The 27,331-nt window shown below is 40.4% G+C and overlaps 1 protein-coding gene and 1 long non-coding RNA gene across 3 annotated transcripts in view; both read right to left on the bottom strand.

Annotated features, from left to right (window-relative positions):
- Positions 1-21,957: 21,957 nt before the first annotated feature.
- Positions 21,958-24,183, bottom strand: LOC138743889 (uncharacterized). Its single transcript, XR_011345096.1, has 3 exons — positions 23,122-24,183; positions 22,416-22,526; positions 21,958-22,282 (listed from the first exon to the last, which is right to left on the bottom strand). It is a non-coding gene; the product is annotated as an uncharacterized lncRNA (long non-coding RNA).
- A 640-nt stretch (positions 24,184-24,823) lies between these two features.
- Positions 24,824-27,331, bottom strand: part of LOC138744175 (G protein-coupled receptor kinase 5-like) — a 243,370-nt gene continuing 240,862 nt past the window's right edge. For both annotated transcript variants that reach the window (XM_069899882.1, XM_069899883.1), the window contains exon 16: positions 24,824-26,708. In XM_069899882.1, coding sequence (XP_069755983.1) covers positions 26,607-26,708 — 102 coding nt within the window. In that variant the 3' untranslated portion in view covers positions 24,824-26,606. The remainder of the gene's footprint in view (positions 26,709-27,331) is intronic.

Raw genomic sequence — 27,331 nt, forward strand, 5'->3', positions numbered from 1 at the left:
CCCTCCAATAGATCCCAATGATCCAGAAATCTGATCCCTGCCCCCTTCCACAACTCTTAAGCCCACAACTCTTAAGCCATGCAGTCATCTGCCACACTTCCTGTTCCTACGCTCTCTGGCGCAAGGCTCAGGCAGTAATCCTGAGATAACCACCCCTGAGATTCTGCTTTTTAACTTATTTCCTAACTCCCTATATTCTCTCTTCAGGACCTCATCACCACTCCTATCTATGTCATTGGTCCCCATATGGACCATGATGTCCAGCAGCTCACGCTCCCCCTCCAGAATGCTTATGAACTCGATTGGAGACATCCCTGACCCTGGCACCTGGGAGGCAACATATCATCCTGGAGACACAATTTCATTCACAGAATCCCCTATTCACTTGTTTAACCAACGAGTCCCCAATCACCATCGCTCTCCTCTTCTTCCCCTTCCCTTTAAAAAATTTTTTTTCTATAAATATACATATCAATATTTTCCATTTTCAAAATTTAAAAATATATATGTATATATAACTTTTATATTTTTTTTACAAAACAAAACAACCCCTTCCCTCCCTCTGTATAAATCTGTACACCATCAGGGCTTAAAATTGTGTTTAAAAAATAAATCTTTTTGAGGAGGTCACATACTTTTATAATAGTAGCAGCTATTTATATTTGGGTCCCATATAGTCCAAATATGGTTGCCATATTTTTAATAAATACATCACATTTATTCTTCAAATTATATGTAATTTCCCTCCCACCCCACATAGGTATGTAACTGTTCATCTGTCTTCCGTCGTGCTATCTGAAGAGGGGAGTTAGATTTCCAAGTAATCGCAAAACATTTCTTAGCCACAGCTAAAACTTATTTTCACAAATGAAATTTGGAATTTAGTTAGTTTATTACAATAAAGTTGCCCAAAAGATAAAGCTCCGGATTGTCTGTGAAGGCCACCCCTGTTATCCTGGTTAGTATTTCATTAATATCCTGTAAGAAATGTCTCACCTTCACACACGACCACATTGCATGTACAAAACATTTCTATTTCTATTCCACAACTACATCTCTGATATTTCTGAATTTGATTTATGTAATTTCTGTGGTGTGAGATAAAGTTGATGTATAAAATCATAGTGTACTAATCCATATCTTGCATTTATAATTGACGTCATGCTATCCACACTAATCAGACCAGCATCGTTCCATTATTGCGACTCCCGTCTCTCTTGATCTCCGTAAACTCGGCTTTGCACTTTCATTTGAGAGCGAAGTACACCTTAGATATAAACGTAGCCAAATCATTTTTTCTGTCTCACTAATTCCAGGTGGGGCCAAATTTGAACCCCCATCTTTCTCTTAAGAATGATCTTAACTGGAGAAAGCAAAAGAATGTCCCTTTAACTACTCCATTCTTATTTATTAATTGTTCAAAAGACATGAGATCCTTCCATAGAACAATTATCAACATATCGTATTCCTTTGTCATACCATGAATTCAATATTTTGTTACCCAGGTTCATAGGCAGTAGTACATTTTCCCCCTTCCCTTCTGAGCTGGGGGGGGGGGGTCAGCCTCTGTGCTGGAGTCATGACCACCTCGACTTGTCCATGGTAGGTTGTCCGCACCAACAGTCTCCTTCCCTCTCCTGACAGTCACCAAGCTACCTGCCTCTTGAATGTTTAGGGTGACTGTCTCCCTGGAACTCCTGTCTCCAACTACCTCTGCCTCCCTTATGATCTGCAGTTCATCCAACTCCAGCTCCAGTTCCATAACTCAGTTTTTAAGGAGCTGCAGCTGGATGTACCTTTTGCAGGTGTAGTCAACAGGGACATGATTTCCTACACCCTGCAACCAGAGCAATCCACTGCCCTAGCTGACTCCATTATCTAAACTTAATTAAAGGATTCAACTACCTCATCTGGCTTTACCTCTCTGTTAACAAGCAAGCTCTTTTTCAGCCTCTGCTCACCAAAGCCTCAGAGCTCCACTCCTACCCTGAGCCACTCACATACTGGGCTCTCCTCTTTAGCTACCCCTCCTTTTATTTGTCCCTGCCAATTATCTTAATTACTGAATTACTCACTCTCACAAATCAACACTCTGCTTTACCCTTCAGTTGCCTTTCTAACTCTTTTTAAACCCTAACTTGACTCACCTCTCTCTGCCATTTGTTGCTCCTCTCCTTGACTTTGCCGCGATTCAACGTCCATTATTCCTTCAGCAATGATCGAGTACTGATTGTTGCCCTTGTGGAAACAGGCTAAGAAATGGACATCATGACAGAAAATCAATATTCCAGCCCCTTTGGTCCTCACAATGAAAGATGGTTTTCTCGTCCACACTTTCATTTCTTCGGTCTGGAAGGGATTTAAAGGTAATGGTGAAAAGGAAATTGTAGATTCATAATCTATGTTAAAGTAGGCCCTATTTCTTGTCATAATATCAAAGCTGTTGTTTAGTTACTTTCTCCAAGTGACAATTAATAGCTGATTTTTGCTTCAACAATCTTCTGTGAGAAATCAGGGTTCAAAGCAGCCAGAGTTCTGAGACATTGATCCAGAGATGCAAGTTTTAATCCCGCCACAGTCAGAATCAGAATTCATTGACGTGACCATGTAATGAAATTCATTGTTTTGCAGCAGCATTTATATAAACCACCTTACAAATAAAAAGACAGCATCTGTGGTTCATTCGGGAATCTGAGGGCAGCGGGGAAGAAGCCGTCCTTGTGCTGCTGAGTGCTTGTCTTCGGGCTCCTGTACCTTTTCCCCGATAGTATCAGAGTGAAGAGGGCATGGCCTGGGTGGCGGGAGTCCTTGAGAATAGTGGCAGTGTTCTTAAGACTCCGCCTGTTGTAGATGTCCTCGAAGGAATGAAGTCTGGTGCCTGTGATGGTGCAGGCTGAGTTAACAACCCTCTGGATTTTTTTTTCTTGTCCTGAGTGCTGGCATCTCCGCAAGCAGCCAGAATGCTCTCCACAGTGCACCTGTAGAAATAGCAAGGGGGAATTTAATTTTAAGCAATTAAATAAGTCAGGAAATTTTAACAAAATAGTAACAGCAGCGATCCAGCCTGGCCTATATGTGTCTTTAAATAAATTGGTAGTTGCTCTAAATTGCCTCAGCTCAGGGACAATTTGAGATGGATTGTACATGCCATCATTCTCTCCCATAAGTAATGAATTCTCAATCCCTCGGCGGAGTTCTAATGTATGGAATTTTTTTTCCAGTTGAATGAGAAACTTTCATAGCACCTTACCACTGCTTCCAGAGGAGCAGAAGTTGATTGCAGACAGCAGTGCCAGTTTTAAATGCCAATCACAGCGCCCTCTGTTGGAACAACCAGCAGGGCACTGAGATTAAAACAGCATTCAGCATTTAAGGTGTAGTAATGATCAGCTGTAACCATATAAACCCCTCTCCAGGGTCTCTCTATTTTTCCTTATCCCTCCCCTTCTTCTACCCCTATCACCTCATCCTTTTTTCCCTTTTACCCTTCTACCTATGTCCTCTTACCTATTACAGAACTCTTTTTTTGGTGGGGTCCTGTTGGAGGGGTAAATGAAAGGAGGTGTCTGAGTGCCACTGATTTAAATTCCCCGTCCCATTCCCTTGCTGACATGTCTGTCCATATGTCTCGTGAACTGCCAGACTAAGACCACCTGCAAATTGGAGGAACAACGCCTCATCTTCTGCCTGGGGACCCTCTAGTCAGATGACATTAACATCCATTAAACCTCCCCTCTTCCATCTTCTTCCCCTGTCTCCTTTCCTCTAGTTCTGTGTCTCTCTTCTCCCTTTGTCTCCTTCACAGAGCCAAAACCAATTCCTAACATTCCTCTTATCATATCCAATTAACACCTTTTGTCTGTGGGTCTTTACACCTCCTCCTGCCATTCTTCCACCTTCCTCTTTCTGTCTTTATTGAGATGCCTGCCTGATCTTTGCTTATACCTTGAAGAAGGGATCAGGACTGAAACTTCAGTAATATATCTTTGCTTCCTATGGACGCTGCAAGACCAGCTGAGTTCCTCCACCATTTAAATGTGTGGTTTGCCTGTACTCCTCCCCCGCCTCTTCAAACGTTCTCTCCACCCCCATCCCCCCCATCTTTTTGTTCAAGAACCTGTCTGTTTTTTAATCATACCTTGACGAAGGGCTCAGGCCCAAAATGTTGGTTACTTTTTGCTTTTTATGGATGCTGTGTGATCTGCAGAGTTTCTCCAGCACATTTTTGTACTGCACTCAATCCCAGTGTCTTCAGACTTCTTTGTTAACCCCTTTCATCATGTCATGAATAGCATTTCAATTCATAGTACCATTTCAATCACAAACAGGTGGTTTTACTAAATAGATTATTTAGAACCACAATCCATTTGATGCCTTGGTATATGGAGTTGACCATTTAATTAGCACAGAAGCAAATCTTTCCAAGTTTAGAAATTAAAGTTGAAAATGCATTACTTTAGTCATGGTGGAAGCTCTTTCCAATGCCCATCTGGTGGTGGATGTGTGCAACGGCATGTATGTCACAAAATTGAGATGCCTCAAGGGGTGATCACAATAGAAGAAATTCTTTTTCTTTTTAAAATATTTTTATTGGTATTTTACAATCTTTGGTTTGGCTTCGCGGACGAAGATTTATGGAGGGGTAATGTCCACGTCAGCTGCAGGCTCGTTTGTGGCTGACCAGTCCGATGCGGGACAGGCAGACACGGTTGCAGCGGTTGCAAGGGAAAATTGGTGGGTTGGGGTTGGGTGTTGGGTTTTTCCTCCTTTGTCTTTTGTCAGTGAGGTGGGCTCTGTGGTCTTCTTCAAAGGAGGTTGCTGCCCGCCAAACTGTGAGGCGCCAAGATGCACGGTTTGAGGCGATATCAGCCCACTGGCGGTGGTCAATGTGGCAGGCACCAAGAGATTTCTTTAGGCAGTCCTTGTACCTCTTCTTTGGTGCACCTCTGTCTCAGTGGCCAGTGGAGAGCTCGCCATAGAACACGATCTTGGAAAGGCGATGGTCCTCCATTCTGGAGACGTGATCTACCCAGCGCAGTTTGATCTTCAGCAGCGTGGATTCGATGCTGTCGGCCTCTGCCATCTCGAGTACTTCGACGTTGGAGATGAAGTCGCTCCAATGAATGTATTTGCCAAAGCCCTTTCCTACTCATGGTGTCGAAGGCTTTGGTGAGGTCAACAAAGGTGATGTAGAGTCCTTTGTTTAGTTCTCTGCACTTTTCTTGGAGCTGTCTGAGGGCAAAGACCATGTCAGTAGTTCCCCTGTTTGCGTGAAAGCCGCCCTGTGATTCTGGGAGAACATTTTCGGCGACACTAGGTATTATTCTATTTAGGAGAATCCTAGCGAAGATTTTGCTTGCAATGGAGAGCAGCGTGATTCCCCTGTAGTTTGAGAAGTCTGATTTCTCGCCTTTGTTTTTGTACAGGGTGATGATGATGGGATCACAAAGGTCCTGAGGCAGCTTTCCTTGGTCCCAGCAGAGCTTGAAAAACTCATGCAGTTTGGCATGCAGAGTTTTGCCGCCAGCCTTCCAGACCTCTGGGGGGGGTGGGGGGGGGGATTCCAACCATACCTGCTGCTTTGCCACTTTTCAGTTGTTCAATTGCCTTATATGTCCCTAAAGGGCTGTTGAGGGAGCTGGAGCAGGGTGGATTCTTGGACTGAGCGGTTGGCACTGAAAAGAGATTGGAAGTGTTCTGACCATCGGTTGAGGATGGAGATTTTGTCGCTGAGGAGGACTTTGCCGTACACAGCCTTTAGAGCCTCGTAAAAACCCCTGAAGTCGCCAATGTCCGCGCTGAGCTGGGTTCGTTTGGCGAGGCTAGTCCACCACTCATATAAGCAATTAAACAGTACAACTTATACAATACGCTACAAGATTCATGAAAGAAAAAAATTAAAAGATTTTACAATATTCTCAAAATCATAACAATAAAATAAGATTTATCAACAAAAAAAAACTTCAAAACCCCTTCCTCTAGGCAAGGCTAAAAGTTGATATGTATGAATCAAGTGATGTCAACTTGGAGAGGGATAACACGGCGCCAAAATTTCAGAACACCCTTAAATCTTAAGATTATAATAATAGTCTATAAATGGGCCCCATGTCTTTTGGAATTTAACATTTGATTCATTAATAGAAGATATAATTTTTTTCTGGAGTTGAACAGGCTGTAATATCTCATAGCCATTATGCATGTTTAGGTGAAGTATTATCTTTCCGTTTAACAAAATTGCACATCTGGCTAACAATGACGTAAAAGATAAATATGGGCTTTGAATTGAAGTCCAAAAAGAGCAATTAAAGGGCAAGGTTCCAATTTTAACTTAAGAATTACCGATAGTGTTTGAAAAAATCTTTCCAAAATTCTTCTAAGTCAAGGCAGGTCCAGAACATAAAAATTAAAGAAGTATCATTTGTCATGTAGAGGATTTATGTCTGAATAGAAACAAGATCATTTAACTTTAGACATATGTGCTCTATGCACCACTTTAAATTGGAGTAAACAATGCCATGCACCAAAGGAATTAGTGTTAATCAAATTAAAAATGGAGTCCCAAACCCCATCAGACAATGAAAGAATCAAATCCTGCTCCCAGGCGTTCTTGATTTTAACTAGGGGACTAGTCTTAAATCATCCAAATTACGACTGAAGAAGGTACATTTTTTTCATGTTTTTTTTTAAATACCAATTGCTTAAAAGAAGCAAAATTGTTGCCCATAAAAAGGTACTTAATACATTTAATACCCAATCTGTGCCAGTCATTGAAGACAGAGCCTTGTAAAGAAGGTAGGAAAAGATGATTGGATATAATATGGCTGGCAAGAGAAAAACTCTGAAATCCAAAAAACCTTCTAAATTGTGTTGATATTCTCAAACTATGTTTAATTATTCGGTTATCAGCTAGTTTGTATAAAGAAGAAGATAAGGAAAACCCTAGAATTGCCAACAAGGAAGTATTCTTAACAAAATTAAGTTCCACTTCCATCATGTAGGGTGGTCAACACAAATATCAAATTGTAGCAAAACGATCAAGTTACATTTATTAACTCCCTAGTAATAAAATCTAAAATTAGGAAACACCAAACCTCCATTCCTTTTAGCCTTTTGAAGATGAACTTTAGTTAAACGGGGGCGTTTTCCTTGCCATATATAAGATACGAGTGAACCAAATGAATCGGAAAAAGATTTAAGAATAAAAATTGATATAGATGGGAAACTATACAAAAATTAAGGTTAAATGTTCATTTTCATAGAATTAATGTGGCCAATCATTAAAAATAGATAAAGGTGACCATCTTGATAGGAATAATATAACATTATTAAACAAAATAGAAAAAATTTCCTTAAAAAGATGTTTATAATTCCTACTAATACCAAGATAAGTGAACCTTCACAAGTTTAAAAGGAAAATTATAATATGGTAGTTGTTTAGTGGCGAACTAAACTCATCGGTTGCTATAGTTAAGACCAACTGCCTTACTCAACACTGATGCGCGTTTTTAGAACACCCTTGCTCCCGACGGCCTTCGTGATGCTCGGCCCGGAAACGATGTCATCCCTGATGATTGGCAGCAAGCCCGGTACTTCAGGGCTTTCTGTTCTTGCTGACTCAAACCTCCACGAGCCGATCTGTTGTAAAGCATTTTTCAGCCCGCTGCAATACCTTGGTATAGGACCATTTAGAGGTAAAAGTTCACTCTTGTGTAGATTCAACATATCCTGAGATTCGGCTAAATTGAGGTAACATAGATAATATGCTTAGTAAAGAAACATCTGGATTAGATACAAAAAGCAAAAAAAGATCATCTGCATATAAGGAAACCTTATGTTCAATGCCCTTCCTGTAAAGTCTCTACATTCCTGAAGGGCAATTGCTAATGGTCCTAATACCAAATCTAAAAGAAATGGACTTTAAGGACAACCTTGACGAGCACCCAGTGGAAGATTAAAAGGTTTTGATTGCTGTAGATTAGTAAGAATTGAAGCAGTAGGACATAAATATAATAATTTAATCCATTTAATAAAAGATGGTCCAAAATTTTCCAAGGTCACAAATAAATAACCCCACTCCACCTGACGGAAGAAATTAATAAATTACAAATGTATGATTCATGAACGTAACTTGGATAATTGTAGATATAGAAGCATGGTGGATTTATTTGGTAAGTGACTCCCGAACAAATGATCTGGGAACATCCCATTAAACTGAGAGAGAAAACACAGCTGTCGGGGGACACAAAGCAATGTTTCCCTTCTTGAAGGAATTTAACCTCAAGTTCAAGCTTATTGTTACATAAACCATGATGCAGCGATCATTGTTCGTGAGCAGGCCAGTAGACACCTTGTACATAGTGCAACGAGTAAGACAAAATATAAAAGTACAGAGTTACAGAGTGAGTTTAGTTATGGAGCTAGTTTTACTATTTTGGGCTTGATTCAGGAATCCGATATCAGTGGGAAAGAAAGCGTTCTTGAATCTGGTCATACGTGATCTCACACTTTGTGAATCTTCTTCCTGATTGGGGTGGGGGAACGTGTGAAAAATGTGCGGACAGAGAGCGTTGAATCTTTTAACATGCCGGCTGCTTTTGCGAGGCAGTGGGAGTTATAGGTGGAGTCAGTGGAGGGGAAGGGATGGGGGGTTGTGTGATGTCCTGAGTTTGTTGTGCCCTTGGGCAGAGCAATTCCCCTACCAGGCCATGATGCACCCTGTAGGATGCTTTCAATGTGGAGGTCGTGAAGGGATATGAAGGCGACATGCCAGGTTTTTGAAGAGGTAGATGTGCTGGTGTGCTTCTTGGCCACTGCATCAATATGGTTGGACTGGGACAAGTCACTGAGCTGCTTACTCCCAGGAACTTAAAACATGGGATATCAAAAAACTGGTTCAGCCACACGCTCTCTCTCTCTCTCTACTGTTCTCTGGCAAAGAATAAGTAAACATTGGCTTCCTAAGAATATAATGCAAGTTCAGCTTCTCCAAAGCATCACAATGTGGCAAAAACTGGAGATGATGCAAATATATCCAGTCTGGATTGAAATCCGTAGACACATGGAAGTTGAAAGCAAAGCACTTCCCTGTGGCTGGATTGCATGATTCTTAGTGTACTGAAGAATCTCCATCAATCAATCTTTGCCAACAGTATGAGAGAGTATTGCTTGCTGAAGAACCTTCACTGGACAACAGAGATTTTACTTCCTGAACACTTTTGGGTGTATTTTATGGATTTTGGGCTGCTAATCATGAAAATCACCTTAAAATTTTCCAATCATGTACCACATTTTTTTTTTTAGATGGAATTTTTTTTGTGATTTTCTGTCATAGTTTAATTCTCCTTTAAGCATACAACATGAAGTCCAACATGTCATTAAAAATTTACTTCCTGCACTTGGACCTCTTCCCAGCTGATCTTGGTGCAGTCAGTGACGGACATTGTGACAATGGAAAAGTGGAAGTGGAATCCATCAATGCTGACTGACTATTGTTGGCCACTGATGCGAGAGGCATCAGATGCCGAGTACAAATGAAAATCAGTGGCAAAATATTTTTAGGTCAGTTGAAGAAATGCAATGTGTCAACATCATTATGCGATTAAACATCCTAAATTCAATAAAAGTTAATTTATTGCTACATGATACAGCAAATCTGAAATTATTGTATTAATCTTGAAGTTGTCTGTCATAATCCCCAAATTTTATTTCAGGAAGCAAACCTTTTGAAAAAAATTGTTCAGTGTAATTTGAGCTCCTGGAGTCTCTTCCATGTTCAACATGCTGCATTCTCTTTGTTATTCTCTGTAGACGTTACCAGCACTAGAGAAGGCCAGAAGCAATAAGCATCAAACTGAAGGAATACCTGGTGGAGCTCAATCAGCAACTAAGTATTTGGTAATCACAGCAGGTTCCCTTTAAGTAGGGGGATCCTTTCTGATGCAGTGTATTTCCTTCCCAACACCTTCAGCTGCAGTTTGACAGCATTGGGATTAAATGGATGTTGTGCACTAATGGATACCAGGATCTGCCTGCCATGCATATTGGCAGGGTAATATTGTATTCAGCCTTCTCCCCATCAGGCATGACACATTTGGGAAGAAGGGTCAGGATGTCTCTCAGCAGTTGCAAGGCTTTCTGAAAGGGAGGGTGAACATTTAGGAATGATAGAGGAACAAAGTGGAATGAGGTCCTACAAGTCTAAGTTAGGGAACCAGGACATAAAAAGGACCTCAATGATAGTAATCTCAGAATTACTGCCCATGCCATGTGCTAGTCAGAGTAGGAATAGCAGGAGAGCTAGGACGAATGCGTGGCTTGAGCAGTAGTGTGGAGGGAGGGTGTCAGATTGGAACCAGTTCTGGGGAGGTGGGACCAGTACAAGAACATCATAAACAAAGTTAAGATTAATCAAGAAATATCTGACACATGAAAGAATGGAAAGGCAGTTGTCATGGGGGTCACTAACTTGAACATAGATTGGGTGGATCAAGTCAAGGAAGATTCGGAGTCATACAGCACACAAACAACCTGCATGTGTTTCTCAACAGAACTAATCAAAAGGTGATTCTTAAAGCATTCTCAAAAGAGCCCATCCCAAGCAATGTTAAAACAGTAGGGGTTGGTTAATTTGTCCAATGCCTTGAGATGGGTTATTTTGAGAATGCACATTACAAATGATGAGGGAGCGATCTGTGGGGAGAATGTACAAATACAACATTGACAGCACCAGATGTCAGAATTGAAACCTAGTCTCCGACACTGCAACATCAACTCCATGAGCTACACTATTGTGCCGTCCAACTTTTAAACCAAATCTCTGCGGTTTATCATCCACGGCCATGTGCCTACCACACCTCAAAGATATGCAGATTGGTGGATTAATGAGCTATATCTCATGGTGTGTATGTGAGTGGGTAGAATCTGGGAGCAGTTGAGGAGAATGTGGAGAGAATTAAAAACGGATTCAACCTAGGATTAATGCAAAATGGGTCAGTGCAGATTTGATGGCCGGGTTCCATGTGGTAATGTCCTATGACCCCTGACTTTGCATGATCAAGGCAGAGCACTCAAGGTGCAAGTTCAAATTGGAATTAGGTTCAACAAGATTTGCAAGCTTCAGACAAGTGATTTATTGTAATGGAGGTCAACGTCATACAGTCACACCAAACTTCCAGCATTAAATTTCAGGCTGATCGAGGGACTTTGATGAGTTAGTAGAAACAGCCTGCTGGGGAAATGCAGCTTGGCAGAGGAATTTTATGAAAAGACCCAGTGAATTAGTAACAAAGGTCAGTAGGGGCTGAATGACTATTGCAGACAGGATTGGAGAAATATTTCAGTTTTGATGTCTTGGATTACATGTGCTGTTTATTTTAGCAAAGTAGGGTATGGCCTGTGTAACTGCAATGTGCTGAGACCGCTGGAACATATGAAATATGAGGGGAGTCAGCCATCTAGCCCTTCAAGCCCGCTCCATCATTCAATGAGATCATGGCTTGTCTCTACCACAGTGCTGTTTCCCTGCACTACAGTATTCCCATCTCTCTTGCATCCCTTAACTGCAGATCTCTGTTTTAAATAAACCTCCATAGGCCTCTGGGGCAGAGAATTCTAACATTTCACCACCCACTGAGTAAAAATAAATGATCTTCTCGGGCTAAGCGGCTCGCCAGTGATGCGGGACTGTTGCAACCCCCTCAACCCCCCCATCTCCATCCCCCGCCTGGGTTTGAAGTTCTCCAACCAGGAAAGCCATATTTCCTGCATCAAGCTTGTTGAGCCCTGGAGTTTGTAAGTTTCAATGAGATTTCCTCTCACTCTTCTAAACTCCACTGAAGAGAGGTCTAACTTCTCTTCGCACAGAAAACCCACCTCCCTCGAAACATGACACTGCATGCCCTCAATGCCAAGTACATTTTTTATTTTAATCAGGTAGTTGATTTGGTTCTCAAAGTGAGGCTGTTGGTTGGGAGCTGATGTCATGTTTGAATGTGGCATTGTAACCAAGGGATGCAAGCCTAAAAAAGCCATGCCCTTGTTATTTTAATGGACATTTGCAGGAGGCTCAATTCCCTTTGGTGAAAATGAAGTCATGCCAAGGAAATAGGAGAACTACAATTTACATTTGTAAATTTTCCAGAATGAAATGCAAATTTGCACCATGATGTAAAGTATCTGCTTGAACATCCTGGCACTTGTTAATGCACTTTAGCAGTTCTATGCATTACCTCACACAACGGAGAATTGATGTTATTATTCAGATATTTATCAAAGAAGCTTTAAGCTACATGGAGCCTCCGCCTGACACTTCTAATTAGCTAACTTCAAAATAAATAAGCCACAGTAAATTTACAATCACTGATTTTCCAGTATTTATATTATTTTCCTTTGGCAACTTCAAGCTATGATTCACATTTGAAGGTCTTTCACAAAAATAGCAAAATGCTGCAAAGTTCTCAGCCTGTCAGGATGAGGTCCACTCTGTTTCCCTTTCCCCAGATGGGGCCTGACCTGTTGAGTACTCCCAGCATTTGAATTCCAAACCCCACAGCTTATTTTTAATCTTGATTTTCTCCCCTTTCTTGATCTGTTACTACCCCCTTTCAAAATACTTTTCCAGTCCCTTAATCATCGATACCACTCGCTGTCAACGAGCTTTACCATTGCATTTCTCATTTAACCTCTTCCGCCCTTTACCCGATCACACATTGTCTTTTGGTTTCTCCATCCCACCCCCACCCCCTTTTCTCTGCTTCTCAGAACCGACTTACCTCCACTTATGACGACATCTGAAACATCACTGCTTCCACTTCTGTGGATGATCTCTGACCTGCTGAGTATTTTCCAATGTTTCTTTTAAAATGCCCATTGGCTCTGGAGCAAACACCAAGAACACAACCAGACTCTGTATAAAAGCATGACAATATATTGCAGCCCCCTGAGAAGAAGTGAACACGATCTTAAACCAAATGTGAATGAATTTCAGAAACTCGCTATTTAGCAAATGAAAGCAATTTTATTTGGAGATGATAGAAGACCCTCGAGAGAATGAGTGAAGATAATATGCAGAAGGATAAGGAGGTTACAGTGACATAAAAGAGTGATAATGAAAAATGAGAAAGGGTACTCTAAAAACAGAGGTGCTATTAAACAGTTTTGGCCACTGCATTACAGGAAGGATGTGGAGGCTTTGACAAGGGTGCAGAAGCAGTTCACCAGGACTTTGCTTGGATTAGAGTGCATTAGTTAAAAGGGAATGTTGAAATAGACTTGGATTGTTTTCTCTGGACCGTCAGAGGTGGAGGACCATCTTGATGGAAATTTATAAATTAAGCGAGGCATAGATAGGTTCAATGGGCAGTCTTTTTTCCAAGGGTGAAATTTCAGTACTAAAGGGCATACGTTGAAGATTAGAGGGGAATAGTTTAAAGGAGATTTATGAGCCTTTTTAAAAAAAAAACACAGCGAGTGATAGGTGCATGAAATATGCTGCTTAGGGAGTGGTGGAAGCAGATACGATAGGAATGTGTAAGAGGTAGGAAGTGGATCATGTGCAGTTTAAATGTAAAAATAATGCAGCACACTTATAGCATAAGGGCAGTACGGTCAGTGTAGTGGGTTAGTGCAACACTATTACGGTGCCAGCGACCAGGGTTCAAATCCCGCACTGTCTGTAAGGAGTTTGTACATTCTCTCTGTGTCTGTTTGGGATTCTTCCAGGCCCCATGGTTTCCTCCCAACATTCAAATACGTACTGGGGAGTATAGGTCTGGATATATTTGGATGGCACGGGCTCGTGGGCTGAAAGGGCCTGTTACTGTGCTCTAGGTCTAAATTTTTTTTTAAAAATTGAAAATTTGCCATCACAGTCAACAGGAGGTGCCTGTTTCTATTCTACACTGTTTGATGTTTTAGTTAGTGAATCTAAGTGTGCAGGGGAGTGGAGAGTGTAGAATGAGAGAGTTAGAAATGCGTGGTCTGATAACAAGGGTTTATTTGAGAAATCACTGAAGCGCAGGAATGAAATTGTCGGTAACTGCCATCCTCAACTTGCATTGGCGTCACACTTCAGATTAAGTTGCCGGCGACGGCCAGGGGAAGGACTGAACATTAAGCACCAAATCTCTGCTGCTCCACTGTCCTGTGACAAATACCCATCACTGTCTGGTATGGAGACGCCAACTCTCAGGACAAGAAAAAAAATCCCGGGGGTTGTTAACTTGGCCTGCAACTTCACTCCATTGAGGACATCTACATGAGGCGGTGTCTTAAAAAAGCAGCCTCTGTCCTCATAGAACCCCCACCACCCAGGCCATCGGGAAAAAGATACAGCAGTCTAAAGACGAGCACTCAGTTACACGAGGACAACTTCTTCCCGCTGCCATCAGATTCCGCAATAATCATCGAACCAAAGACGCTGCCTTACTTTACGGGCACTATTATTTTTATTTACTGTTGTAAAGTGGTTGACATGAACGTTTGTGCTATGGTACTGCCACAAACGCCAAATTTCATGACTTGTTCATGACAATAACTTCTGATTCTAATTCTTACAACTGATATCGTGAAGGAACAACAGCAAAGTCGTGGTGAGGTAAAGCCAAGTATTGGGAGTCCACAGATTGACTGGTGCTGCCCAATTTCTGGGGCCTGCTGCTGAAGAGATAAGGATTGAAGGACAGATGGCTGGGGAATACAGGGGTGATGGTGAAACCACAGGAAGAGGACTCATTAGAGGGAATTCATGGGTTACAACTGGACAGGTAAGAATGTGGCCCAGCTGGATGGACAATGGTACAGAGAAGTTGGTGTGATTCATCACGCTGAAAGTTGATTTAGATAAGAAGATATAAATACTTCTGTCGTGGTCTTCTGTCACTTTGCTCAGAGCTCTTTGATGATGTGACTGGTCAGAAATGTGTTTGGATGGGCTCCAAAAAAGGATTTCTGGGCAAGGTCGCCATGAATTGGTGATGTGAAGGGGGTAGTCTTGGGTCTCATTGAGAAGTTGGTTAAAAAGGGCAGAGTGACGACAAACAGAATTTAATCTGATCAGTGAAAGATGATGCCATTTTAGTGAACTGAAAAAGGGTAGGACATTAAAAAAAAACCACGCTGTTAGTGAGTAGTGAGGAATAGAGAGATATTGGCATACGTTCCAGATTTCTGAAAGTGACAACATAGGTAGAGAAGGCAGATTTGGCCAATGTCTTCATCGACCAGGCCATTGAATATGTCAGCAGGGAGATTATGGTATAGCTTTTAAAAAGTTGGTTAGACCACAGTACTTCATGCACTTCTAGTTACTGTGTTGTTGGGGGTGGGAGGGAAGGAAATATGCTTGCACTGGACAGAGGTCTCCAGCATGCTGTTGGGGTTGGAGTATTTCATGAGGAGAGACTGTTTTCCTTGAAGTTGAGGGAGGATGTGATTGAGATATACAAAATTAGGCAGGCTACAGACAGGGTACACCGAAGGAAATATTTCCCTCACAACAGGTGTCGAAATCTACAGGACATGGGCTAATGATAAGGAGCTTATTGTCATACAAGGTTTATTTGCACAGAAATTCCTACTCTTCATCCAAACAGGTACTTTGTTAAAAATAAACAAATCCAATAGTATATATCAGATTACGTTATAGGAGATAATAAATATAAAACAAAGATAGATAATAAATATTCATAGTTACAGGGAAAGAACCTAATGTTTCAATAGTGTCGACAGGTCTTTCTGTGCTTTCAGAGTGGTTTATGACTAAGGTAGGAAGGGGAGGTTCAAGAGACTGATAAGCACTGGGGAAAAAAAAATTGTTCTTCAACCTAGAAGTGCAGCATTTCAGGCTTCTGTTCCCTCTCCCTGAAGGTAGCAGCGAGAAAAAGTTGTGACTAGAGTGACGGAGATCCTCTATGATGGCTTCCTTCTTGAGGCAGCACTTCGCATAAATGCCTTCAATGGATGGGACGTCAGAGCCTGCGATGGACTTGGCCATTTTTGCTACCGTCTCCAGCCTTCTGTGTTCCTGGACACTTGAATGACCAAAGCAGGCTGTGATGCAACCAGTCAGAACACCCAAAGAAATGTGATAAGAGTATTCAACAACATGCCAAATCTCCTCAGACTTCATAGAAAGTAGAGGCATTGGTGTTCCTTCTTCATGTGGCCTTGATGTGCTGGCTGCAGGAGAGCTCTTCCGAGATATGGACTCCCTTGAACTTGAAAGTTCTAACCTTCTCCACTTCCATCCCATTAATGCAGACAGGTGCACAGTTGCTCAACCTTCCTTTCCTATAAGCTCCTTGGTCTTATTGACATTGAGAGCAAACTCTCAATCTCCATCACTTCCTGTTATTCAGCCAACAAGAGTTGGAGGTAAAGGGGTCTGAGGAAGAACAGTTTCACCCAGCGGGTGGCTGGAATCTGGAATGCACTCCCCAAATGAGTGGTGGATCCTGGTACTCTCGTGGCATTGGAGTATGCTTATGAGCACTTCAATTGGCAAGGCTTAGGCAACTACAATGCTCTTAAACGGATTTGTATAGATGGGTAATTGATGGCCAGCATGGAAATTCTGTGCCGAAGGGAATGTGCTGTATCATTTGGGAAGCCAAAACATATTTGAGAATTTTGAAGAGGGGAGGAAAATTGACGTCGCACAGTAGTTTGCAAGGACCCAGTGGTCAAACGTTTGAGTCACAGAAGTATTGAATGAGAGTATGAATGGTACCTGAGGGAAGAGAACCAATGATCCGAGAAGATGGGGAATCAGTCCTTGAATAGATTATGTTTTATGTGATCCACCTAACGTCTGGCAGTAAACTGGTAAAAGCAGATTACTTCCAGGCCCACTTCAATCTGCAGGATACGTTAAAAAGTAAAAAACTGACCTGTTGGAAAATAGGTCAAAGATCAGAGTAATTTATTCTCCGTTGAGAGGTTAAAACTGGAACCTATTCCACTTCACTGACCCTATTCTCCCTCACTCTACTTCACACTAACCACCTGGAAAAATAGGTTAAAGGTCAGACTAATTAATTTGATGTTGAAAGAAGATTAAAACTGCAACCTATTCCATTTCACTGTCCCCATTCTCCCTCACAACAACAACCTTGCACTCAATGTTAGCATAACTAAGGAACTGATTGTGGACTTCAGGAAGGGGAAACCAGGAGAACACAAACCAGTCCTCATCGAGGAGTCAACAGTGGGGAGAGTAAAGAACTTCAAATTCCTGGGTAGTTAACATCTCTGAAGATCTAATAATGAAGCAGGCTTGCCAATGGCTATGTTGTGTTAGGAGTTTGAGGAGATCCGATATGTCGCCCAAGATTCTTGAACATTTCTACATATGTGTACCATGGAGAGCATTCTGACTGGCTGCATTACTGTCTGGTATGAAGGTGCCAATGCACAGGACAGGTCTAAAGAGGGTCGTGAACTCGATCAACACCATCATGGGCATTGACCTTCACTCCTTTAAGGAGTGCCTTAACCTCCTGCAGCGCCTCAGAAAGCAGCCTCCATCATCAAAGACCCTCACCACCCAGGCCATGATCTCTTCTCACTTCTACCATTAGGAAAGAGGTACAGGAGCCTAAAGACGAACATCCAACATTACAAAACCAGCTTCTTACCCTCCACCATCAGATTTTTGAATGGACAGTGAACCACAGACACGACTTCACTTTTCCCTCTTCACTGATTTATTTATTTTTAAATAGTGTATTTCCGGAAATGTAATTTATAGCATGTTTTTTTCCACCTGCAATGCACAATAACGCTCCCACAAAACAACACATTTTGTGACAATAAACATGATTCTGATCGAGAAGTGAAACAAAACCTCTAAATTGAATGGTGATCATAAATATTTCTATTGCTAATGTACTGTTCTAGAAACAGTAAAAGCTTGCATTTTGACAGATGCCCATATTTTAATACACACAAAAAATTCCTTCACAACAGCAGATTGTTTAATAATTCTTAGTTTTGAAGTACCACCAATGACAATTGAGAATTATTGCATATCATAGCCAAAAGCCAAACATCATGGGGCACGAGGCAACGCTTTCTGCTGACTCCAATAACAGCTCTAGTCAAAGAATGTATTCTGGCACAAGTTCTTAAGGGCAGCAAAGGCAATAGCAAATGAAGTAATAAAATGTGTGCTAATGGCATGCAATTATCATCACTCATGCTTCGTGGCTCTGACAGCAGTTGCTTTATAACAAGAGGCTGCTTCTTCATCCGTGTGGCGAAGACCCCTGCTCTTCACTCTATATATCAATGAGGCAATGCCAAAAGGTATTGGCCAATGCACCAATTTGCCACATTCTCTGGCAGTAAAGTATGTGATAACACATGGAATTGTGCACAGATCTAGACTGCTTCCATGGTATCTGAAAACTGCCTAAATAGTCAATGGATAGAAATCTCTATGAATGATGTCGTTATCAGATTGGCTCGTTTCTTTGCACTTCTGCACATGCGGGAAAAGTATACGATAAAATGTAAGATCTATCCATTAGTTCACCAACTTTCCAAAACACTATTTAATTCACAAATACAAATGTTTTCTGACTCTATCCCACAGCAAAACATTCATAACTGCCTTTACTCTCAGTCTCCATTGAATGACTGCAGAGCATTGGAGGACTCAACGCGTATTTAAGTCCACCTGGGTAAACTATTTGGCGCTGCCTAACCTTTTGAGTGATACTTGGAAATTGAAGTAATTTACTGTGCAAAATTGTCCTGGCATTGAGTTGCCATTTCTTGCAAAGTTGAAGTGAAGGTAAAATTACAAACAGCTCACGTGGATCCTATTTTCTTTAGCTGAAAAATTAGATTTTCTTTTGCTGGGAAAGCTTTTTGAAAAGTGTACTTAATTACTTGCTTGCCAATGTGATCAGCACCATTGTTAAACTGAGCTAAATAATTGTGGAATTTACATCTCTAACAAATAGGTTTCCACACTTGAAAGCAATAAAATGATGGTGAAAATATGCACTCACTCCACTGCCCAATCTGTATCCCTTTCACAAATTTTATCTTCCATGTTAGACTAATGTGTCGGCGAGACATGCTATCTTTGCATTTACAATGCCCAAGACTTTCATGTAGCTGTGCTAGTTAATTCTGTGGAAGTTGTTCAGTGGAATTTGTTTTCTCCTGCAACCCTTAGCACAGGAAAAGGAGTTAGCAATGCTAGAACCACTTAATAAAATGGCCATATCCAGTGAGACTTTTTTTTGAATGATGGCAAATTAATGCGTTCTTTCTGAAATCCTTTTTAAGGTATAATTCCAGGAAGTCAGCAAGGATACTACAGAGCTCCACATTGACAGCAATCTATGGATCATATTCTTTTTGGAAGATCAGCATCAACTTTTCAGATTTCAGATTGATTGTCAGAGTACATACACGACATTACATATAACCCTGAGATTCCTTTTCCTGCGGGCCAGGCAGAATGACCACTTATTGGTAGTGCAAAAAAAAAATCATGCACATTGTAAACCAAGATATGTTAACGAAAGGACTGTGCAATACGGAGAGAAAAATAAAGTAAGGGTCTTTAAATGAATCTCTGATTGAGTTTATTGTTGAGAAGTCTGATGACGGAGGGGTAGCAGCTGTTCCTGAACCCGCTAGTGCAAGTTTTGTGCCCCCTGATGGTGGCAGTGAGAACAGAGAGTGTGCTGGGTGATGTGGATCCTTAATGATTGCTGCTGCTTTCTGGCGGCAGCGTTCCCTGTAGACATTCTCGATGGTGGGGAAGGTTTTGCCTGTGATGTCCACTACCTTTTGCAGGGCAGGGGTATTGGTGCCCCACACCAGACCATGGTGCAATAACTTGGCATTGTCACAAGCAAATTTGCAGGGCACTGAGCAAAACTGATTCCATTTAAAAATTGAAAGATTTAATGTCAAACACTGAAGAATTTATCATGTAGTCCATTTGAGGCCTGTGAGGTCTTATCCTTAATTCTCACAAACTTGCCTTGGATTGAAGCCCTCTCAACTAACAGGCTAAAGGGTAAGATGTGCCTGCTGCTGGCTATCGGGCAATGTTCTGGTCTCCAAATTATAGGAAGGATATAAATATAAGGTAGAGAGGATGCAAAGGTTTACTAAAATGTTGCCTGGATTGCAGTATCTAGAATATGGGGAAAGATTGAGTGGACTGGGACTTTATTCAATGGAGTGTAGAAGGTTAAGAGGAGATTTGATAGAGGTATTTAAAATTATGAAAGGAATAGATAGAGTCAATGTGAATAGGGAAGATTGGAACAAGGGGTCATAAGTTAAGGGTTAGAAGTAATATAAGAGGATGCTTCTTCACTCAGAGAGTGGTGGCTGAGTGGAATGACCTTCCGGAAGAGGTAGTTGTGGCAGGGTCAATTCTGCCTTTTAAGAAGAGGTTAGATGAATACATGAATGTGAGGGGGTTGGAGGGTTATGGGCAGGGAGTAGGTAGGTGCGGACTAGAAGGGCCAACATGGCCTGTTTCTGTACTGTAATTGTTATATGGTTATTGTGCCCATGTGCCCCTCAGCACGCAAGTGGAAGTGGGAGGTGTTGGCTAAAGAGGGTAAGGTGAAGTGTCCTCATCCAAACACCTCCATCCATCCTTCTCAGCATTTTATTTAATCTCTGTACATTACAGCCCCTGCCTCCACCTCGATTCTGAATTCCCTCCTTGCCCTCACTCCTATCATGGTTAATTCCCAAGCCCAAAAGCCACAATCTGTTGCTCCCTTCCCAATCTAGTCAGCCAAAAAGCTGAGGAATGAATGAGGTACCACCACTAGATTCAACAGAGCTGAGAATAATCAACCTTGATCTTCTTTGTAACTCTCCAAACCCCCTCAGAAAATACTGCCATTAAGGCCCCCAAATATACTGTTAAAATCGATCTCTCCATGGTGTTAACCAATTAAGCTTCTGTCTTAGCTTAGATCACATTACAGGCACAATTTTCAATTTACAGTTTTCAAGCCACTGTGAGCTCACTACCCCAATGTAACCTTGTGTTTCAGAATCAGAATCAGGATTTATTGACATGAGCAAGTCGTGAAATTCGTTGTTTTGCAGCAGCGTCGTACAGCAAACATTCATATTAGAACCATCTTACGACATTACTATATAAAATAAAATAATAATATTAGTGCACGAAAAGTAAGGCAGTGTCTTTGGTTCATTGATTATTCAGGAATTCAAAGGCAACGGGGAAGAAGTTGTCCTTGGTACACTGAGGGCTCGTCTTTAATCTCCTGTATCTCCTTCCCAATGGTAGCAGATTGAAGAGGGCATGGCCTTGGTGGGGGGGGGGGGGGGGGCTTTGAGGATGGAGGCTGTTTTTTAAGTCACCGCCTCATGTAGATGTCTTCGATGGAGTGAAGTCTGGTGCCTGTGATGTCGCTATTCAGTTGGGAAATGGTAAAATTAATACAAGCACAATTTATTATTGTAATCTTCTTCTGCAAAGGTCATGCCTCAGGATTGAGGATCACTTACTTCTAGACGGATTCTTTGAATTTTGCGGTGGCTGAAGAAGCCAACGTGGGAACCACAGGTTCTCCCAAAGATGAGGCAGGAGGTACCTGTCAAGTGGGTAGTTTGTGAGCTGGTGCACTTTGTCTGCTGTTTACGCAGGGCTTCTGTGTGCACTTTGGAGGTTCACCATCCCACCCTGAATGCTCCTTCTCTAATTTTAAGTTCAAGGGTCAGGTCTTCTGAAGAATCTGTATTGCTCTTGTACTTCTTCCACCCAGCCTTTGAGTGCATCCTTCCATCTTTTCTTCTGTTTTTCTGCACCTGACAAAACTTGTGAAAGGATGCCCGTTTTCGGAGTCTGGTGCCTGGAAGACAAAGGTGTGGCTTGCCCAAGGCAGCTGAGAAAGTGTAAGAGGGACTTAATGATGGATATAACAGAAGTTTATTGTCATACATACACATATTCACTGCGCAATTGCACTAACAGTCTTCTTGCTTGCTGCACAAGTACATAAAGTACACGAGTAAACAATAGGCATAAAAACAATGCTGGGGATGTTGGCATGGGCAACGACAATGTCGATTCATCTATTCTTCTAGAGAACTTGGAAGATTTTAGAGACAATGTTGGTGGCTGCCTTAATGTGTCAACACAATTAACTGATGATAAATACATTACCTGTTCATTTAATCAGGTTAAAACTACTAAGCTGATCCACTGGGTATTCGGTAATTAACTGCTACATGTTTACTTCCCTCATGTCAAAATAATGTCCTTTTACTTCTGAAAGAAACCGTTGGAGAATATTGTTAAAATATCATTGCAAAACAAAACATAGATTTCTCCCCAAAATCAGGAGTTCTGTAAATCTGTATTTAATCAGGGCATTTACATTGACACACAAAAGATGCATTACCTCATTCTTTCAATCTAATGGTCCTGTTTTCGTAAAAATTGGGCTTTTATTTGGGTTTGTTACTAAGAATGAAGAGCAGTTAAAGAAAGTAGAAGCTGTAATCACGCAAATCTGGAAAGGAAAAAATGCAAGCATTACTCCCTAAAAATTAAAGCTGTAAACTGTTGTAATTAATATTATTATTTCTACAGAACAAATCATTCTATTGGAAAAATTACACAAAAAGTGACAACCGCACTATTGATTTCAGAATTATTCCAGACAGCAAGTGCACTCGTCTAAAATAGACCTTTTGACTGTAATAACAGATGACAGCATGGTTAAATAGTTAACCACAATTTATCAATCTGACAGTTTTAAAATAAAACCTCCTGTACCATTTCCCTCAAGGTTAACTTGGTATTTTGCATTTATTTGTAAATTAGAGATTTCCTGCCAACTTTTTGACAAGACTTCAAAAACAAAATCAGTAGGAAGCCTATGAAAGACATTCAGTTTTACCAATTTAACCATTTCATATAATTATTTTATTATGTCAAGGTGCAAAGTTGCAAAATATAAAAGCGATGAAAATATGATTTATATTCTATACATTAATTACACTGGACAATGAAGATTTCACTTTCTGAACACTTTTGGGTGTATTTTATAGATTTTGGGATGCAGATCATAAAAAAAATCACCGTAACACTTTCCTATCACGTACCGTGTTTTAGATCTATAACCTATTTTTGTGATTTCCCGTCCTATTTTTCTTCTACTTCAAGCAAACAAAACCACGAAGTGCAACATGTCATTGAAAAGTCATTTTCTGCATTTGCCATTGGACTTCTTCCCTGTTCATCTTGGTGACAAACCTGGTGAAAGTTTTAAACCAGGACATTGCGATCACGGAAAAGCTGAATCCATCAATTCTGGCCGACCACTGACACGAGAAAGATCAGATGCTGAGTACAAACAAAAATCAACGGCAGCAAAACATTTTTAGGTCAGTTGAACTCAAGCAATGTGTCGGCCTCACTCTGCGATTAAATGTGCTAAATTTCATAAAAGTTAACGTTTCTCCAACTTTCTACGTGATGTAGCAAATCTGAAATGATCTTCACATTCATCTTCAAGTTGTCTATTGTAATCCCCAAATTTTATTTCAGGAGGCAAACCTTTTGAAAAACATGTTTCCACTGTTTTCATAATGCTGATATTCTGCCTCAGACAGAAAAGATATAAAATGAAAGGTGCACTAATTAAAAGAAAAAAGATTGTTTTAATGCAGGTGGACACATCAAACCCAATTAAATAAACAGACCATCTGAAGTTTTAGCATAACAGTTTGCCAGGCAACCAAACAAGCTTTATGAGACATTATTATTGAAGAGGTTATATTAACTATAAATAATTTTTGAACTTAAATAAGGACGTAAACTGTATATGTTTCTGCTTTATCTTGAAATGAGGTCCAATGCAGAAAAATACAAGTCATCTTAATTACTTTTGAACTTTGGATATAGTCGTCTTCTAGCTATTAATGACTATCGGGATCTTTAAATTACACTCACACGGAGCATCTAAAATAGCTATCTACCCTCAACATCACATCACAGCATCAACACCTCGAGATCACTACCTCCAGGAGCTTTTGGATGCAAACAACAAACTTTGTCGAAAACATCAAGGCGAAACAAAAGATCTATTTAAAGAACAATTACGTTCCCACTAAAAGTCGATTTTGTGTTCAAAACTGCATTATTGCCTTCAAAATATAACAGAACTCCACTACTTCAGCCAATATTTATTGGTAAATATTAATCTCCTATTAAGTGAAAATTTGCCAAATCATTTTTTTTGCGCAATCAATAAAAAGCATTTATTTTCTATTTTCATTGTTTTATTAATGAAAGTCATAAATTCCTGTTAAGTGAATACGAATACTTCATTTACTTAATTTTACAGCTCAATTTCAATGAAACATTGCTTGATACTTATTTAAATTACAGTAAATTTCAAGGAATATAAAACAACTCAGATCTCAGAAAACATTTCATTGTGATTAAAATATGCATTGGATTTGGCCCGGAGAATAGTCTGACTAAATTCCTATGTCATCCTCTGTAACTAAATACAATTTTGACATGTAATAACTATTCAAATAACAGGAATCGACTGTACACTAATGAGTTTTCTAACCCCACCAAGTAAATGTTTATGAATATTAATACATGTTCACATTGGCAGATTTAACCCTTACACCACATCTGAATATTTCTGGCTGACTGTATACGAAACAACCCCCTCACAAATGATGACAATATTTCTTAATAGTGTACACTTCACACTTTGAAATATGATTAACATTGAAATCGTTAGGATAAAGCATTTTAAGGCTGCAGCAAATTAAAACAAGATCAAAATATTGGGAGTGAACTAAATTTATTAATGACTTAGATCAGATGTAATAATATTTATTTTATCATGTATATACACAGTTTTCTCTGAAGGGGAACAGATTAGTTTGGCCATCTTGCTGGTATGTAGCTGCCGGACTTCCAAGTATTCTTTACAGTGTGATTGAGTGATTGATTGAATGTACATTTTGCAAAATAGAACAACCTGGGGATTTGTTAATGCTGTATGAGATCCTCAGAATCCGGAAAAACAAAAAAAGCAGGATGTTATTTGCACGACTCTGAATGGATCCTTTGCTTTCTTTCTCTCTTACAGTAAGGGGCGCCAGGCTACACTAATTGCGATTCTTTGTCTGCCTTACAAGAGCCAGAAGGCAATTTTGTGTAATATTACATATTCTGTACTATTTTATGACAAGAAAGAATCTTAATGTAGTTCAGCCTGCTTTTCACTTTAATCTGTTCATCCGCACCACACACCTCTGGGGGTAATGGGTGGGGAGGAAAAGGTTTCCATTTGATTTTTCTTTTACTTTTTGCTCTTTGATTCACAATAACTTTAAGCGATCATCCAACAGCCCAACCTAGCAACCTGAACCCACACCTGTGCCAGAGGCACTCCACAGCCAGTCATCTGCAGGTGCATTGGGTCTGAGAAAGATTAGCTCACATCTTCTTTCCCTCAAAGCCGACAGCCGTAATTTCACTTCAGCTTCACCTCAGCAAAAAACCCATATTCGGCATGCACAGCAAATGGGAAATAACAGCCAATTATCTAAGTGCTTCCACAACATGACACATTATGCTAATACTCTAGTGCACAAGCTGCCATACATTCCTATTTGCATTTAACCCCATGAAAGATGTGTTGAACAGATCACAACACTTAACCAACAACCCCCAGTGTTTATCTCAATAATCCCACAGTGAATGATATGTTTAAGTGGTGTAAGGGTTCCACCAAATGTACATGGCAAAAATAATGATATTTTTCTCCTCAATTCAGCATTTTCACATTGAAAAAAACATATTGTCCTTGATAAAGAATAATTAATACGTGCTAAGAAAAGTTATTTTAAAAGAAATCTAAAATACATTCATTCAGATTAAAATGTCACTTACATATAAATTATAAGAAAGATGCAATTGTCAAATAAAAATAAAATGAAAAAAAAACAATTCAAATGAAATAGGGATATTTAATAAAATTCCAAGCTATAACAAACTACAAAAATATAAAATGACTGCAGATATGGCAAAAGATATGAAAAATGTTCTATGGCAGAGTTAAGAAGTTCTCTTTCACTGTTAAATGCTGAGGAAGTCTTAAATCACAATTCATAAAAAATAGTTAAGATGTTCATCGTGGAAACAGCGCATGGCTTTACAGCTGTTGGGCAGAAAATTTACATCCTGATTCTGACTTACTTTAAATACAAATGTACAAAATGTAAACCAAGACAGTTATAGAGAAATTTACAAAACCTCCTTTTTTTTTAATAAAGACAAAATACAGTTCTAGTAAATGCTATATTTTTAAATACGTGCAAGTAGCTATTTTCATCGATTTGCTATTGCAATATTCTAAGGAGACACCATCTTGTTTTGAACATCATGATCCCAAGATAGACCTGAGAGGATGTGAGGCAGCTAGAGCAAATAAAATGGAGCGGCTCTGTCGTGTGGAATGGTTAGCCTACCAGGACCTGGCGATACCCTGCTAAAGAGTTCCAGTAAATGGGAAAATCGGAAGAATACAAAGATTCACCATACAAATGATGAGCTGAGACTAGCTGTTACCCCCAGAGTTCGAATGAGCTTGATGGCAATTCACGTGATGATTGGAATGGCCTTTCACGCTTGTAGTGCTGTTTGAATGACCGTGATGAATCTGCAAGAGACCACAGTACATGACTTGATCATTCATTTCCAAACTGAAGCACTGCAATCAGAAACACGATTTTTGATGAAAGAAAACAGTTGGAGAAGCATGGTTCAATTTTGGAATCTAAAATGAAATCTCTCTCATTAAATGAAGATATATACATTTTCCATTTTCCCAGATTTCTGCCATTTTTCTTTGAAAAGTGGGCTTGCTTAATATTTTTTGTCATTGCAAGTGACCTGTGCACCAGTTGACATGGGGCTTGGGTAGACATTGGTGTTTTTGACCCCACGAATCACCAATCTGCTATCTTGAGTCATCCCCTCTCACTCATGTCTCTTGAGCACAACTCTTTTTGGGATGAAGAGATATGTGTGGGGAATGAATTCTCTGTAGGGGTGTGATCTGTTCTTAGGTGGCATTCTGCTTACATGAAGGGGTTGCCCATGTGCAGCATTTCTGGTGGACGATGAACGTAGACGATGAGAGTAAACCATAAGACATAGGGACAGAACTAGGCCACTCAGTTCATCGAGTCTGCTCTGGCTAGGGCTGTGGATGTTATAATCATGGACTTTAGTAAGGTACTTGTCAAGGCCCTTCATGATTGGCCAATCTAGGTGCATGGT

The sequence above is a fragment of the Narcine bancroftii genome, chromosome 10 (genome assembly GCF_036971445.1).
Source record: "Narcine bancroftii isolate sNarBan1 chromosome 10, sNarBan1.hap1, whole genome shotgun sequence".
Lineage (NCBI taxonomy): Eukaryota > Metazoa > Chordata > Chondrichthyes > Torpediniformes > Narcinidae > Narcine > Narcine bancroftii.